We start from the raw sequence: 14,516 nt of genomic DNA, 5'->3' as shown, positions 1-14,516 counted from the left end.
AGACAAGGACACCAGATCACCTCCAGAGAAGTGAGAGACTGTGTTTGGGGAGACAGCTTACAAGTTTATTTGGCTTCATTGGCTCCCCAGGCCAAGGCTCCAACCTTGGCTGGGGCAGTAGAAAGGCACCCAGAGAGCCCCGGCTCCAATAACCTCCAGGGTAGGGGGTCCAGGAACTAGGCCTTGGAGACAGGGGCCACAGTAACAGGACTTGGTCAAAAGTGCTGGTGACACCTGAGGTCAGCCCCTTTCCCCTGGACCCCCTCCCTGCACCACTCCTTGGGGGGCAATTCCCTGAGACAGGCTCTGGTCCTCCTAACCAGCTAGGTACAGTGTCAGGCCCCAGTGGGGCAGGTAAATCAGGGGGACCTACAGTTTGTAGGCATGTGGGGTGTAGCCCCCATCCAGTGTGAAGGCTTTCTGTGCAGTGTAGTGTTCCTGACCGCCAAAGGGTCAGGGTCCCTGGGGGAAACCAAGGCAGCCACAGAGGCCTTCCTGGCTCCTCTTCCAGTGTATGCTATGCCTCCTCTGAGGCAGCTGGAGCGCAGGGGGTATGGTCTGGCCCACTCAGGGCCCTGCTTCTGGTGCCCATGGCGCCTGAGCACCCACATCTTTGGTCTGCGTCCTGCAGTCCTGGGAGCCTCCCCGGAAGGGGTTGGCAGGTGGGGAGTCCCAGAAGGGATCTGAGTCTGGGAATAAGGTCCATGGTGCCCGTCGGGGTGCAGGCTGTGGAGAGGGCAGGGGTGAAGGCCGTGGCCCAGCTGACACGAAGCTCCATGGGTCAATACGGTTACGGAGTGGTGATGGCCGAGGTCGGCTGATGAGGCCCAAAGGTGGTGAGCGAGGGGTTCCAGGGGTGCCAGGAGCAGAGCGTGATATTCCTGGTGGAGGTGAAACAGTTCTTCCTATGGGGTATAGAGGGGTGCATGGTTAGGCATCCACTAATTCTTAGATGTCTCTTGGAGGAACTGCCCTGCTCTTGCCGGAGCTTCTAGCATTTCAGTGAGTTATGTGATTGCCTCGTGGGTTCTCTTCATGTCCCAAGATATGTCTGTTCATTCCACAGTTCCAGGGTCAGGCTGTCTTAGCCCTATGTGGGCTTGGCGACTTACTGGCTGCCCCTCTGCATTTGTTTTTTTTTTGTTTTTTTTTTTTGTTTTTTTTTCCCGGAGCTGAGGACTGAACCCAGGGCCTTGTGCTTGCTAGGCAAACGCTCTACCACTGAACTAAATCCCCAACTCCGCCCCTCTGCATTTGTATGCTCTGTGCTCCTTACATCCCCCATCTCGGCTGCTGAGACGGCTTAGCAGTCACAGGGGCTCACTGCCAAGACTAACAACCTGAGGTACCTGGAACCCAGTGGTGGAAAGAGAGAACCGACTCCTGAAAGCTACCCATATGTGCTCTGTGGCATGTGTGCCCCCCCACAGTGAACACATAAATGTAAAAATAAATTAATCTCCTCATCCAGCCTTGCGTGGTGGGACACGCCTGTTATATTGGAACTCGAGATGCTGAGACAGGAGAACTGGGACTTGAGCCCAGCCTGGGCTATACAAGACCTTCTTGCTACAAACAAACAAACAAACAAACAAACAAACAAACAACTTCATCTAAGAACTAGGCATAAGAATGCTTCCTATACAACTTCTATACAGAATGGTTACAGCACTTTGCCCAATCAATCAATAGGAGTCCATCATTAGGGAGATTTCTGTATTTCACAGCTGAACCTAGAGCTCTACCAACAGCCACAGAGCCTAAGAATCTAGTTTGGGAACCAGCAGCTGTCTGTGGTCCTGAGTTCCTAGCCATTCCTCCTTTCTCCGATGGCTTCTATCTCCCCATCAGTCTTACATCACTCACCACGTGTCTCTTCCCGCCGAGGGCTCTTGGCTGATGGCTGGCCAGAGGAAACACCTAGGTCCAGCAATAAGGGTGCAGGGGTGAGTGGTCCACGGGCATCAGGTGTTGCTTGTGAGAGGTGGATGAGCGGGGTGGAGGGCAGGTCAGGTGGACAGGGTGAAGCCATCTGTGCAGGGGGTGGTGCTGTCGGGGACTCTCCACGTTCACGGCTCAGGCCTCCTGGAGGCTGCAGGTCTCGGCCAAGGCCTAGGGAAGCCAGCAGAGCGGTCCCCCGGAGCAATGCACGTTGGATCAGTTTAGGCGTCCCAGAGCTATTGCCCCGTTCTGTGGGCCCAGACCGCCGTGGCTCCTCTGGCTCAGGGCTAGGCCTTGGAGGATTACCTGTGAGTATCAGTGACACAGGTTAGAGTGAAGCTAGCACGTCTGCCAGGTGAGCATCCTGGGTGGCTTAGAACAAGAACTGAGCTCTGCTTCCCAAGGCTATCTTCTTCAGCTCTACCTGTAAAGCAGCCCTTCCTCGTCTGCTGAACCTTTCCATCACACACATCTGCCAAACAGAAGGGATCTGGGGCAGGGGCAGCTATTAGGAGCAAAGCCTGGCAGTAGCTGCTGTAGAAGACAGTCCTCCGAGCAGAGCAGCCTACTTCCTGGGAGTAGCTGTAACTTCTTCCAAGAGACCCTCCCTCATCAGGCCTGTCTGTGGTCCTATGTAGGAGGGTCTGAGGAGGGTCCTTGGGCCTTCACCTGACGTTCTTAGGTGCTCTCTTCTGTACCCCCAGCCAACTGCCCTGACAGTCCTTCATTGTATCCCTTCAAAGCCCTTCCTGCTCTAATCCCTTCTGCCCTTCCCTTCCTCCTGCCAGGCACCCAGCTGTTAAGTCTGGAGTTCTGGGTTGGCTGGAGAAAGACACAGAAGGCTGGGGAATGTGATATTCTGCTGTGAACAGGATTTAGCTCAGAGCTCTGTGGGCTCAGGGAGCCCTCTTGTTAAAAAAATAATTTATTTGTATGAATATTTTTGCCTCCATGTGTGTCTGCATACTACCACACATGCCCGGTGCTTACAAAGATCAAAGAGGGCATGGATTCCCTGGAACAAATTATTAATAAAAATGTAAAAGAGAATCTAAAAGTATTAAAATAAGCAAGAGAAAATGACAGAAGAAAGTGAGATTGGAGACTGGAACCTAATAGGGTGGGTGGCAGTTCCTGAAGTCAGTTCTGAGGTCCTTAAAGTTAAGTGACTTGTCCACGGTAACATGTCTAGAATTTAAAGTTGCCTCTAAGGTTCCTGAATGTCTGAGTTAGCGACCCTGCTAGTGAGGAGATGATGATTGTATGAGAGGCTTGACCTGGAGTTGAAGCAAACTTGCTTCCACCGTGCTCTGGGTTGGTGAGTGGCTCCTGGCAATACTCTTCAAGGCAATTTTCTGTCAGTGCAGGCTGACTGCAGACTGCCTAAGAGCAATCACAGTGATCAGGTTCTCAAGGGCCAGAACCTCTATCTAGGGATAAGGTGAGTAAAATCCTTGATAGTGATCTCTGCATCCTCTGTGAGACCCCATTCCTTGACTCTGCCAGCTTCCTGGCTGCGGTATTCGGAAGGCTGAGGTCATGTATCATCATGACCCAGACAGCAGCATGAGTGCAGGCTTGGGCTAGGGAGCCACAGCTTGCTCAGCACCTAGGCTGGGCTGATGGCACATCAAGGTGAGGGAGAGCAGTATGGGGTCTATGTCTTGTGTCTCTTTTTCTGGGACCTCAGAGGGCCTGGCAAGACACAGTCGAGGATTGATCTGATCTACACCTGGGTTCTAGGCCCTCAGATTCTCCTTTGGTCCTTCTGACCTGGTACATTTAAGAACAAATGCAATCCCCTTGGTCTTCCAGCTTTCAGTTCAGCCCTCATACAACAGCCAGTGGTGGGCTATAACTGCTGGAGCAAAACATGTGGGAACTGGAGAGATGGCTCAGTGGTTAAGAACACTGGCTGTTCTTCCAGAGGACCTGGGTTCAGTTCCTGGCACTCACATGGTGGCTCATAGGCATCTATAATTTCAGTTCCAGGGATGTGATGTCCTCTTCTGGTTTTCCCAGGCAATGCACACACACAGTGTTCAAACACATTCAGAGTAAATATATATACATATAAAATAAAACAATAATTAAAAAATTCTTTGTAAAGGGCCTGCCTCTGGATTAGATCAACCCTGGTTCAAATCCTGTTCTGCCACTTAAGTGAACTACTTAGCTTCTCTGTAAAAAGGAGCCAATGATAACATCTACTTGGCAGGTAGGAGAAGGCAATAAATATTAGCTACAATTATTACAGAAAAGGGCGGATGGAGGTGACGGCTATGTGTGTGGGTGCCGAATCGGCACAGCTAAACCGTTTGGTGAACAGGGCTCTAGCCTAAGAGCCATTAAAGTAGGCTCTAGGCCTTGCTTCCCAACCTTCCTAACACTGACGCTTTAGTATAATTCCTCATGTGGTGACCCACAATCCTAAAATTATTCATTGCTACTCTGTACCTATAACTTTGCTCCTGATATGAGTCATCATGTAAATGTCTGTGTTTTCCAATGGTTTGAGGTGACCCCTGTGAGAAGGTCACTTGACCCCCAAAAGGGTCGTGACCCACAGGTTGAGAAGCACTGGTCTAGGGTCTACATCCTGCTATGTGCAGAAGGTAGGGCTGGGACCCCCTGAGATGGTCCCTAGGTTGGTATAGGATCCCCCAGACAAACCACGACTTTGACTCTGTGGAGACTGGGTAGCACTGAGCTGAGCTGAGCCCTCATCCTTCTGGTGTTGGAGCCCGACTTAGCTTTGTAAATAGTTTGTTTAGAAGGAAAGCTTCCTAGGAAGCCCACAGAGAATGTAGAAACCACATCATCTGTGGTTAGAGTCCTTAGCTGGGGTGAGGTAGCTTATTCCTCTCTTTTAGCCTCAATTTCTTTACCTAAAATGGGGAGAATAATGGCTCCTCACTCAGGGGTCAGACATGTTGTCTCCTTCCTGGTGAGGCTGTTACCATTGCAGAGAACAGAACCGTCCTGGACATCCCCAGATGCAGATGAGGGTCCTGGGTCTCTTCCTGTCTCCTTATCCTCTTTTCCACCCAGCAGCTCCCCAGAAGGGACTGGGAAAAGCACTGTGGAAGCTTCTGGGTACCAATGGAAGAAACCACTCCCTGTTTCTTGTCCTTTCCAGAGTCTGTTGAGGGTACAGTGCTGCCCAGGGCCCTAAAAGTCCTAACAGGAGGACTAGTCTCTAGAAGCCCTGAGGCCTCAGGTAAGTCCACTTCTGTGGGCCTGGTGTCCTGGGTTCTAGGTCTGGTTCTGTGCAATCTCAGCGTTAGTTTCCTTGTCTTGAGTTCATAAGGCATTTCTGTTGCTGGCTCAAAGTCTATCCTGGTGCCCTCAGAAAGAATTCAGCAAGATCTGATGGGAGAACAAAATTCCTTACTCACCGTTGAGTGCTGGGGGAGTAGAAGGAGACCCTAATGGGGATGAGTCATCTGAATCTAGGTACCACGTGGCTTCATCCATGCGGGACCTTCTCCTGGAGAGGGAACATGCTTGTGAGTCTTAGGGCTCTAAAGAGTAGAGTGACAGGGTGTGGAACACTGAGGTACTTACCTCCCATTCTGGGCCTCCCCAGGCTTGGGGGAACTGGGACCCCAGGCCCAGCAAGCACGCCTCTCTCCATTGCTTGAATCGTCAAGACGTCTAGGGGACTGGCGACCCCAAGTCTGGCCTGATTCTGCAGGTTCCACTGTAAGGGAATGCCACAGCTCAGAGTTCATTCTTGTCCTCCTGTATCCTAGCAGCTAGGATGGGTGGGGTGGGCTGGGCGTAGATGGAACCAGGGCCTGGGCTAGCAATGAGGAAGTCTGAGGAATATTTGCTCTGCCTCTTACTGACCATGTTGACAAATTACTCTTTTCACATTTCTCACTGATAATTCACTAGTATCATAATTCTCACTAGTAATCCACTAGAATTATTGAATTAATATTTGCAAGGCATTCAGGAAAATAAAGAATATATGATCAAGTGCAGTGGCACAGGTCTTTAATCCTAGCATTTAGGTAGATCTCTGAGTTCCAAGCTGGCCAAAGCTACAAAGTTGAGACCCCTGTCTCAAAAATGAAACAAAAACCTCAAAAGCATGATATGATACAATTACCTGAGGAGAGAGGGAATTGTTTTTGGAGGGAACTTAAAGGTAAACGTCAGGATAAAGGGGAGGAAGGCCTGGAAGCAGAGTACAGCGAGGGAATAGTATATAGTAACTGGGTATAGTGAGGGAAGGCAGATACATCTCTAGACATCAGGGAGTTTTAGGGGTTGTGGGGAAGGCAAGGCAGATCGTTTCTTACACTGGATAGCTCGGAACCGAGGGAAGGTGGGCGAGTCCCCAGCCCCAACCTCGAACACATTTCTCCTCCGGTCAAGTCCTGGAGAGGCCTGCACAGTGATGCGATGTTTGAAGTCTGGAATTTGGGAAAGGAAAGGTTTTAAGGACGCACCCTTAGGAGGCTCCCAGACCTCTCCCACAGTGGCAACAGTAGCTGTGTCCTTGGGGGTGCTTCACTACATTCCAGTCTTCAGGCTTTCAGTAAAGAGAGCCCAGTGGTTGGCCCCCATTACCAGCACTAACTGGTGGAGAAATTAGTTTACTGTCTGGGCAGGCCGGCCCCACCCTCTAGTCCTCAGCACCAGTGGCAGCCCGACATGCAAATATCCGTCAAGACCCGCCCAGAGACCGAAAAGAAAATCCCAGCCCAAAAGTAAACCCCTCCTTATTCCAGCTGGTCAGGCTCCAAAAGCCTTTACCAGCACACAGGCTTGATCACACGCCAACAGCCAATGGCAGAGAGGCGTCCTACTGGAGCCCCGCCCCTTACCCAGGGGCATGCTGATGCGTTCTCCGCCATCCCTCGCTCGGAGCTTGCTCCGCTTGAAGGTGCCGCGTCGGCGGCGCACGTGTGGCCGTTCTCGGTCCACCTGCTGTAGCAGCAGTGTCAGCTCGCGCTCGAACACCTCCAGCTCCCACTGCGCCAGCAGGTGCTCGCGCCGTCGCAGCTGCTCTGCCTGGGACCGCTGCTCGCGTGCTGCGCGCGTCAGTTCCTCCTCGCGGCTCAGTAGTTCCTAAGCTCCGGAGCAGCGAAAGAGGTGGAGTTAGCTAGGCATTGACCCAGACTCCCCACCTTATTCTCCACCCCACCTTGTGTCTTCCATTCTTCCCACCTTTTCCTTGGCCCGCAGCTCATCAAAAAGGCCCTGGATCTCGCGTTTCCAGCCCTCCTGCATGGAATGGAAGGAGTCCCGTGGCATCTCCCTCAGCACCTGAGCCTCTAGAGCTTCCAACTGCTGCAGGATGGAGGCGAAGTCGGGCCTGCGGTGGGGGTCCTGTGCCCAGCAGTCTAATGGGGCAGGAAACAGGTATTTGTGTCTGGGCCCAGGGAGTTCTGCCCCTCACCTCTCCAGCCCTATCCTCTTACCAGCCATGAGTTGTGCGAAGGGCTCAGGGCAAGTGGATGGGATGGGTAATGTTAACTTGTTTACAGCCACACCATAGGCTACCGCAAGACAGTCGATACCACGGTAGGGTACCTCCCCAGTCAGCAGTTCCCACAGCAGCACCCCAAAGCTGTAGGGAACACAAGAGATTTATATGTTCAACTCAAAGCATGGAGGAATTAAATGGTTTGGGGTCCTGCCTTCAGCCTGTCTGGCCACCCCGGTCTTAAGCACCCCTTCTCAACCCTCTGTAGCCCCACACTGTTCAGTCCCAACCCAGGCTTTACCTCCAGACATCGCTGCCCTTGGAGAAGGTAGATGCCTTGATAACCTCAGGAGCCATCCACGCATAGGTCCCCGCAGCACTCATCTGTGTGGTTTTGTGCCACTCTCGGGCGAGGCCAAAGTCAGTAATCTTTAGGGTCTTGTGCTCCATGTCGTCACCTTCAATGGGCTGCAGCAGCAGAACTGGGGAAGAAGTGGAGCAGGATTGTGGGGGTGGAAAGGAGAGGTAATGGGGCTGGGAGAAGAGCCCAGAGGTGCATCTGACAGACATCCTGGCCAGATACTGAGTACACAGAGGTGGCTGCTGAGGACCCTGCCTTGAGAAGTCCCAGCTGGGGATGGGGTGGGGACTTAACTACTCAAGTACCAACTGGCACACATTTACTGGCAAGAGATTACTATGTTGCTGCCTCTCGAGCACTAGAGGCCAAATTTTTACACTTAGTTCTAACTAACACAGATGAACTAAACCAAATGAAACAAACGAGTGAATGTATGAATTGTCAACATCGTCTCACAGATGAGGAAACAGCAGGGAAACAGTCATGGTCACAGCAAACATTCTCTTCAGCCTGTGGCTCCAGAGCTGATGTTCTAGCTCTTTCCTAACACTGAATGGAATAAAAACTGTGTTGTGGTGGTTTTCAGTGTTGGTTCTCCTTTCAAGAGAAACCCAAGCCAGGCTTGGTGGCACATTCCTTTAATCCCAGCACTCAGGAGGCAGAGGCGGGTGGATCTCTAAGAGTTCAAGGTTCAAGTCCAGTCCGATCTACAAATGGAGTTCCAGGACAGCCAGGACTACACAGAGAAACTCTTGTCTCAAAACACACACATGTATGCATGCCGAGAGAGAGAGAGAGAGAGAGAGAGAGAGAGAGAGAGAGAGAGAGAGAGAGAGGAGAGAGGGAGAAGGAGAAGAAGAGAAAGAGAGAAGGAGAGAGGGAGGGAGGAAAAAGAAGGAGGAGGAGGAGGAGAAGAAGAGGAGAGAGACTCCTGTGTTAGAACTTAGGCTAGGGAACAGGGGAACAGGCGGGAAGCCCTTATGAGCACACAAGGTCCCCTGGAGGTCACAGCACTGTGAGTATCACAGACTTTCACCTCAGAAGACTTCGGAAGATGTCTACAGCAGGAGTTGGGTGTGAAGAGAGAGGAAGAGTGAAAGCTCTGGTTGGCAGGCAGGAGTGTTTAGCTTTGACAAGAAGCAACATCTTAGAACTCTCTTGTCAGGATAAAAACAGTTCAGATGAGAAGCTCAGAGCAGCAGAGGACAAAGTCAGAATCATCAAGGGTCCATCTGTAGTGAGCAGTGCCTTCTGTTTTGAACAAGTGGCAAGCACATCCCCCAGCCCTCTTACACGGGTATCAGTCGGGGCTGCAATGGGACGGGATAGGTATTGAGCATGAGGAAGAGGGGGAGGGCACCTATGTGGCCAGGTGAGCCAGGGAGGGCTTCTTGGAGGAGGAGTCACACCAGGCTTTTATCTTTGAAAGCCTGAAGCCAGAACCCATTTCTGCTGATGGTCAAGCCCTGCAGTTTCACGGGTGATTTGGCATTAGTGCCCAACCCCTACCTACACCATCCATTCCCAGGGCCTCTTCTGCTTGACTCTTTTCCCTTGAGGGCCCCTCCCACTCTCAGCTGCTTCAACTCTGGTGCTCTTCAGAGCTCAGACTCCATCACCTCCGTCTACTCTAGGCTCCAGCCCCCTCTAGGCAAGACAGCAGGGGCATGCCCTACCTACTATCAACATGCGGCATGGCTTTTCTTACACCCCCACTCCTGGCAGACTTCCTTTCACTATCTCCTGGGTCAGAGAATGGTGCTGAACCCCACCCACCCCTCTTCTGCACTGCCTCAGACAAGACAGAAGATGACAACAAATGCAGCTCACGGGGTTGTGGAGGAGTCTGAGGCCAGTTCAGACCACTGAAAAACCTTTAACCTGGGGCCTGACATGTGGCAGAACTGTTCTCAGTGCCTTTCAGCCTAGAGATCCTGAGCTCACATCTGTCAGAGCCCACTCTTGTTGCTCTCCACCCTTAATCCTAACTTCCGCCCTCCAGCCCTAGGTCAGCCTGCCAAAGTCGGCAGGGACCCGTTGTGTTGTTAGGCCTGTGCAAGCTCATCTCAGGAGGAACCCCAACAGGCTGGGGCAGGAAGGAGGACAGAGCACAGGTTCTCTCTGGAGCCAGGACCCACCCTCCACTGAGGACTTCTTACTGCCTCTAGCCTGGTCTCTTGCACACATGGGTGCCCACAGACAGGCAGAGCACACTCTGCTTCATATTCTTAGGCAGGGAGCCAACCTGCCTCTTCTGTGGTTGTGGAATTTTAATGGTGAAGAGGCAGCCATTCAGCGCCCCAGGACTTTATCAATAGCTGTCCTGCAATCTCCCATCTGCACTCTGGTTTTGCCAAGCACCTCACCTCTGCACCCTCAGATGTCCCTCCAAGTTGTTTTGCATCCTGCCTGGGTCCTCAATTCTCAAAACCTAAGTTGTTTGATGTTTGATGGAGACCTTGGGCATGGGAGGTCAGGGGCCACTCAGACGCTAGAGAGCCCAAAACTTGGGGAAGCCTCATGGTCCTCTCCTTACTGTCCCCTCACCCCCTTCTGGCCTTTGTCAGGCTATGGACAGCCTGGCCAGCTCACACCTCTTCCGCTTCCCTCTCATGGTCCCTACTTCTCCTTTCTAGGAGGCCTGGGCCAACTTGGGGGGGGTGTTCTTTGGGGACAAATTGGGGGAGGTCAGGTCCAGGCCGGGCTGGCTGGTCAGTCCTGTGACTCGTGGGCCTGGAGAATTCCCCCCTCTCTCCCAGCCAGGCTTCCTCACAAGGCCCCCATTGTCCAGGAAAATCATGCCATTGTTTCCTGCCTGATTCCCCCCCCCCCTCTAAGCTCAGGGACTCCCCCCACCCCAATCCCACAGACAGCAACTCGGGCCTAGGACTGGGTCTGTGAAGTTGGATGCCAGGCTCAGAGACTGAGGGCACCTTGCCTGCACCACCACCCAGACTCTGAGAAGGAACTAGTGCCTGGGGGGGGGGGCACAATCCCTGGCTCCTTCCTCTCCCAAAACCCCTCCACCCCCAGCTCTTTCCTCCCTTGCAGGCAGCTGGGCCAGGGAGGGAACAGGGGCTGGAGCTGGGGCAGGAAGCCAGCCCAGGGGCAGCAGGAAACACAGGAAGCCGTGTGGAGGGTGGGGAGCAGGGGCCTGGACTATTGTTCCATTTTTTTCTGGAAAGAACGGAGGAAAAACAGAAGGCAGGAGCCCCCACCCCCTGGGCCTTCGGGGAATCCCCCCAGGCTAGTGGAGGGAGCATGTGTGGGGGTCCCTATATGCCTCGGGCCCACCATTGTGCTCTGTAGATGATAGGCGCGCTCAACTGGCAAGGAACTGGGTCTCCCTGGCTCTGCTGCTGTTTTCCTCTGGCCCTGCTTTACAATAAGCCAAAGCCAAGAGGCTCAAATGTCTATGCTGATGCCCCTAAGAATCTCTATACTCTTCTCCAGTCATGCCACAGAGAACCGCTTCCTCTATGTTTCCTACTGTGCCTAGCCTGTACCCTCTGTTCCAGCAGACCCAGGTCCTGGTGTCCCCACATTGCTGGACTCTGCCTCTGAGCCTGCACTGTGATCAGGCCCTGCCCAGACACCCATCCAACCAAGTTCTTCACTAAATGATGCCTGTTTGGAATGGCTTGAAGCCTGCCCACTTGAGGAAGCCGTCTGAACCTGTCACCAATTTTTCCTGGGCCTATGACAGCAGCAAACGGGAGTCCAAGATAGTGAGAGATGGAGTCTCCCTTCACTAGACTTCCCAGCCCTACTGCCAGAAAATATTTACATCCCTGGCTGGGAGACGCACTGCTTGCTGGGCATCCAGTGTCAGGGCTCTGGAAGGTCCTTGAGCTGCTCTGGCCTCACTGTTCCTATTCTAGAAGGCTGAAATTGAGGTTCTGAGTTAAGTAGGCATCTGGAGAACATGTAGTCAGGAAAGAGTGGGATGGACCAGCCTTGATCTCCAAGCAGGGAGTAGGATCTTCCCTTCTGAGATCTCTGTTCTGAAGGAGCTGCCTATGGGGAGGGAGAGCAGCAACACCATGTTTATACACTTCAGGGAAGGGGAAGACCTGAGAAGCAGCTTCCAGGAGTCTTCCCTGAGGTGGTGACCATGGGAAGGCAGGCTGCTGAAGGCCCCGAGAGAGCTCAGTTTTTAAAACTTGTTGAAACTTCAGCTAAATGCTGGGACAAGGAACTTCGAAGACAGAGGCAGAACTCTGCCAGGTCCCTGGGATTCTTGCTTTGGGGTCACTGATAGGTCACAGGTAGTTCCTAGATATCTAATACTCCTCTAGGGAAGGAGCTCTTGACTCCAGCATCTCCCTAAATAGGCTTCGCAGAGATAGGAGATGTGTGCACCTGGGCCTTGGCTGAGCAGTGCTCCTGGCCTCCCCATTCCCATTTCATGCCCCTTGAAACTCACTGTTGTTGGACTTCAGGTCTCGGTGTATCACAGGCACTAGAGCCTCACAGTGCAGGTAGTGCATCCCTCGGGCAATCTGCACAGCCCAGTTGACCAGCACATGGGGGGGCACCCGCCGACCAGCCAGGGCACGGCTAAGAGGTCCACCAGCTGCATACTCCATCACCAGGCATAGGTTTGGCTCCTCCAGGCACACAGCTTTGAGGGCAATGATGTTGGGATGTGCCAGCATGGCAAAAAGCCGGGCCTCCTGTCGAACACTCTCAGCTGTTACACTGATGTCCTCATCAGGATCCTGTCGAGCTGCTTTCACAGCCACCAGCTCCCCTCGCCAGCTGCCACGGTAGACCTTGCCGAAGCCACCGATGCCGATCACCTCCTCCAGTCGCAGCTCCTGGAAGCTGGCCACCTCACAGGGGGGTGGGCCTCCACCCCGAGATACATAGTTGGATGGAAAAATGCCCACCTGGCCACCCACCTGGCCCGCCCACCAGCCTTCATCTCCTGAGATGGCTGCATCCCTGGACAGCACCTCCACACGGTCGCCCTTCCTCAGGGCTAGTTCGTCCTGCCCATTGGGCTCATAGTCGAACAGGGCTGTCCAGACAGGGTTGGCATAAGCTGCTGTTGCCTTCGGGGACCCCTCTGGCCGGACTCCACCAGAACCCCCACCGCCCCCACTGCCACTGCCGTTCCATGACCCCAGCGGGCTCTTGAGGAAGAGGTTCTTCAAGGGCTCCATGGCAGGGAGCCGGCGTTGGAATGTGTGGGGGACCTTCTTCGGGTGCCCGTGGTATCCACCCCCGGTGGCTTGTGAGGCCCTAGTGCCGGAACCTGGGCATCCGGGCCCTGGCCCTCAGCCCCAGACCCACGCCTCTCTGGGGAGCCAGGAGTGTCGCCTCCCGGCCCCCCGCATCTCGGGCTTCTGGAGGAGGGCACCGAGGGCAGTGTGGTCAGGCTGGAGGGGTGGGGCCCACTGGCCTCCGGCGCCTCACCATGGCTGAATTGGAGCGGCAGTGAGTCCCTCGGTCCCGAAGTAGTCCTGGGAACCTGGCTCCAGCGCCCGCCTACTGTAAGGTGGGGCCTGCCAGGGTCGGCGCCTGGACTCTGGTTGTTGTCTTGAGATACAAGAGGTAAGAGAAAGTCTCCAATAGAGCCGAAGCTACCTCTTCTCGGGCTAGTGCCTTTGGCCCCGACAGCTCCGACCCCGTTCCCTTCTTCCTCCTCCCTTTGTACTTTGGCCCCGGGGGCGGGAGGCAGAGGTGGAGGGTGGAGTTTCACTTTTTTCCGCTCTTCTCCCTCCTGCAGGAAACAGCATCAGATGACGCGAGCGGGTTGCACCGCTCCCCTCCCGGAGGCTCCCGGCAGCTGTGCCCGGGAGTTCCCGGGGAGGTTGGCCAAGAGAGGTAGAAGGCGGGCAAGGTAGGTCCTCCTGCCTCTCCAGCCCCCAAACACACCATCACAACTCTAAGAAAAGCCTTACGTTAGGAGCTCCGCTGCTCAGGGTCGAAGTGGATCTCTGCAAAGACAGATAAGAATCCTTGTGTCTGAATCCTCAGCAAAATCACCCTTGCGATTGCGCCCAAACCCAAATCTGGTCTTGGCTACGAAGTTGCAGAACTCTTTAAGCTTCGTTCTTTTCATATATGAAATAACAAGATACCCTGCTTTTCAATGCTAGAGGGGGAGGTGAATAGGGAAGTTTGGAACTTCAGACTTGGCTTACACCTTAAGCTCTTGGAACCATTTAAAATTATCTTCCTTTCACCTGAGAGGCAATCCATTTTTTCGTGTCCTTTCCCCAAGAGGCAAAAACCTGACACTGTTGTTCAGAACTTTGCCTGGGATTCGATTCAGAGTTGAAGGGCCTTCAACAACTTCGTTAGTTTATCACTTGTGTCGGTCACTTTAAGCATGCCGATATCATCCTGTTCGACTACTCAAGTCTGATTAGGATCCTTCTCTCCATCGTCTAAGCTCTGACCCGGAAGTAGAGGCGTAAGCCAAGCGACGACTTGACTTACGGTCAACCAGTAGGAGGGCGGCCCAAGTTAGAGGTGTGACCCGGTAACGCAAACTGGAAGTAGCCTTGAGGAGTTCCAGCCTCCTACTTTTCTCCGCCTCCTGTAACGCATTGGAAAAGCTTTGCGCCAATCATTAAGTCGTTACCCAATGGCGACTCATCCGGGCATGCGCATGAGCCAAATCCCGTCCCTTTTTTTTTTTTTTTTTTGGACTCTCTAGAATTTGACTGCGCGCGCCTAAGACATCTCCGCATCCCGTCTTTTCGCTACTTCTCTGCGCTTGCGCACTTTTGCCACCAGGTTTTCCTTTTCCGGGTCCCAACA

At 53.4% G+C, this 14,516-nt stretch overlaps 1 protein-coding gene and 1 long non-coding RNA gene across 2 annotated transcripts; one reads left to right on the top strand and one right to left on the bottom strand.

The window, feature by feature from the left end:
- Positions 1-43: 43 nt before the first annotated feature.
- Positions 44-13,345, bottom strand: Map3k11 (mitogen-activated protein kinase kinase kinase 11). The gene is made up of 10 exons (NM_001013150.1): positions 12,169-13,345; positions 7,683-7,863; positions 7,377-7,525; positions 7,123-7,298; positions 6,780-7,023; positions 6,252-6,365; positions 5,509-5,644; positions 5,340-5,431; positions 1,867-2,247; positions 44-905 (listed from the first exon to the last, which is right to left on the bottom strand). Exons 1-10 carry the CDS (start codon positions 12,908-12,910, stop codon positions 568-570), a joined length of 2,553 nt encoding a protein of 850 aa, NP_001013168.1. The 5' UTR covers positions 12,911-13,345; the 3' UTR covers positions 44-567.
- LOC102546344 (uncharacterized) lies at positions 7,179-8,327 on the top strand. Its single transcript, XR_350898.3, has 2 exons — positions 7,179-7,317; positions 8,141-8,327. It is a non-coding gene; the product is annotated as an uncharacterized LOC102546344 (long non-coding RNA).
- Positions 13,346-14,516: the final 1,171 nt, after the last annotated feature.

The sequence above is a fragment of the Rattus norvegicus genome, chromosome 1 (assembly GCF_036323735.1).
Source record: "Rattus norvegicus strain BN/NHsdMcwi chromosome 1, GRCr8, whole genome shotgun sequence".
Taxonomy (NCBI): domain Eukaryota; kingdom Metazoa; phylum Chordata; class Mammalia; order Rodentia; family Muridae; genus Rattus; species Rattus norvegicus.
This window is presented reverse-complemented; position numbering and strand designations above follow the sequence as displayed.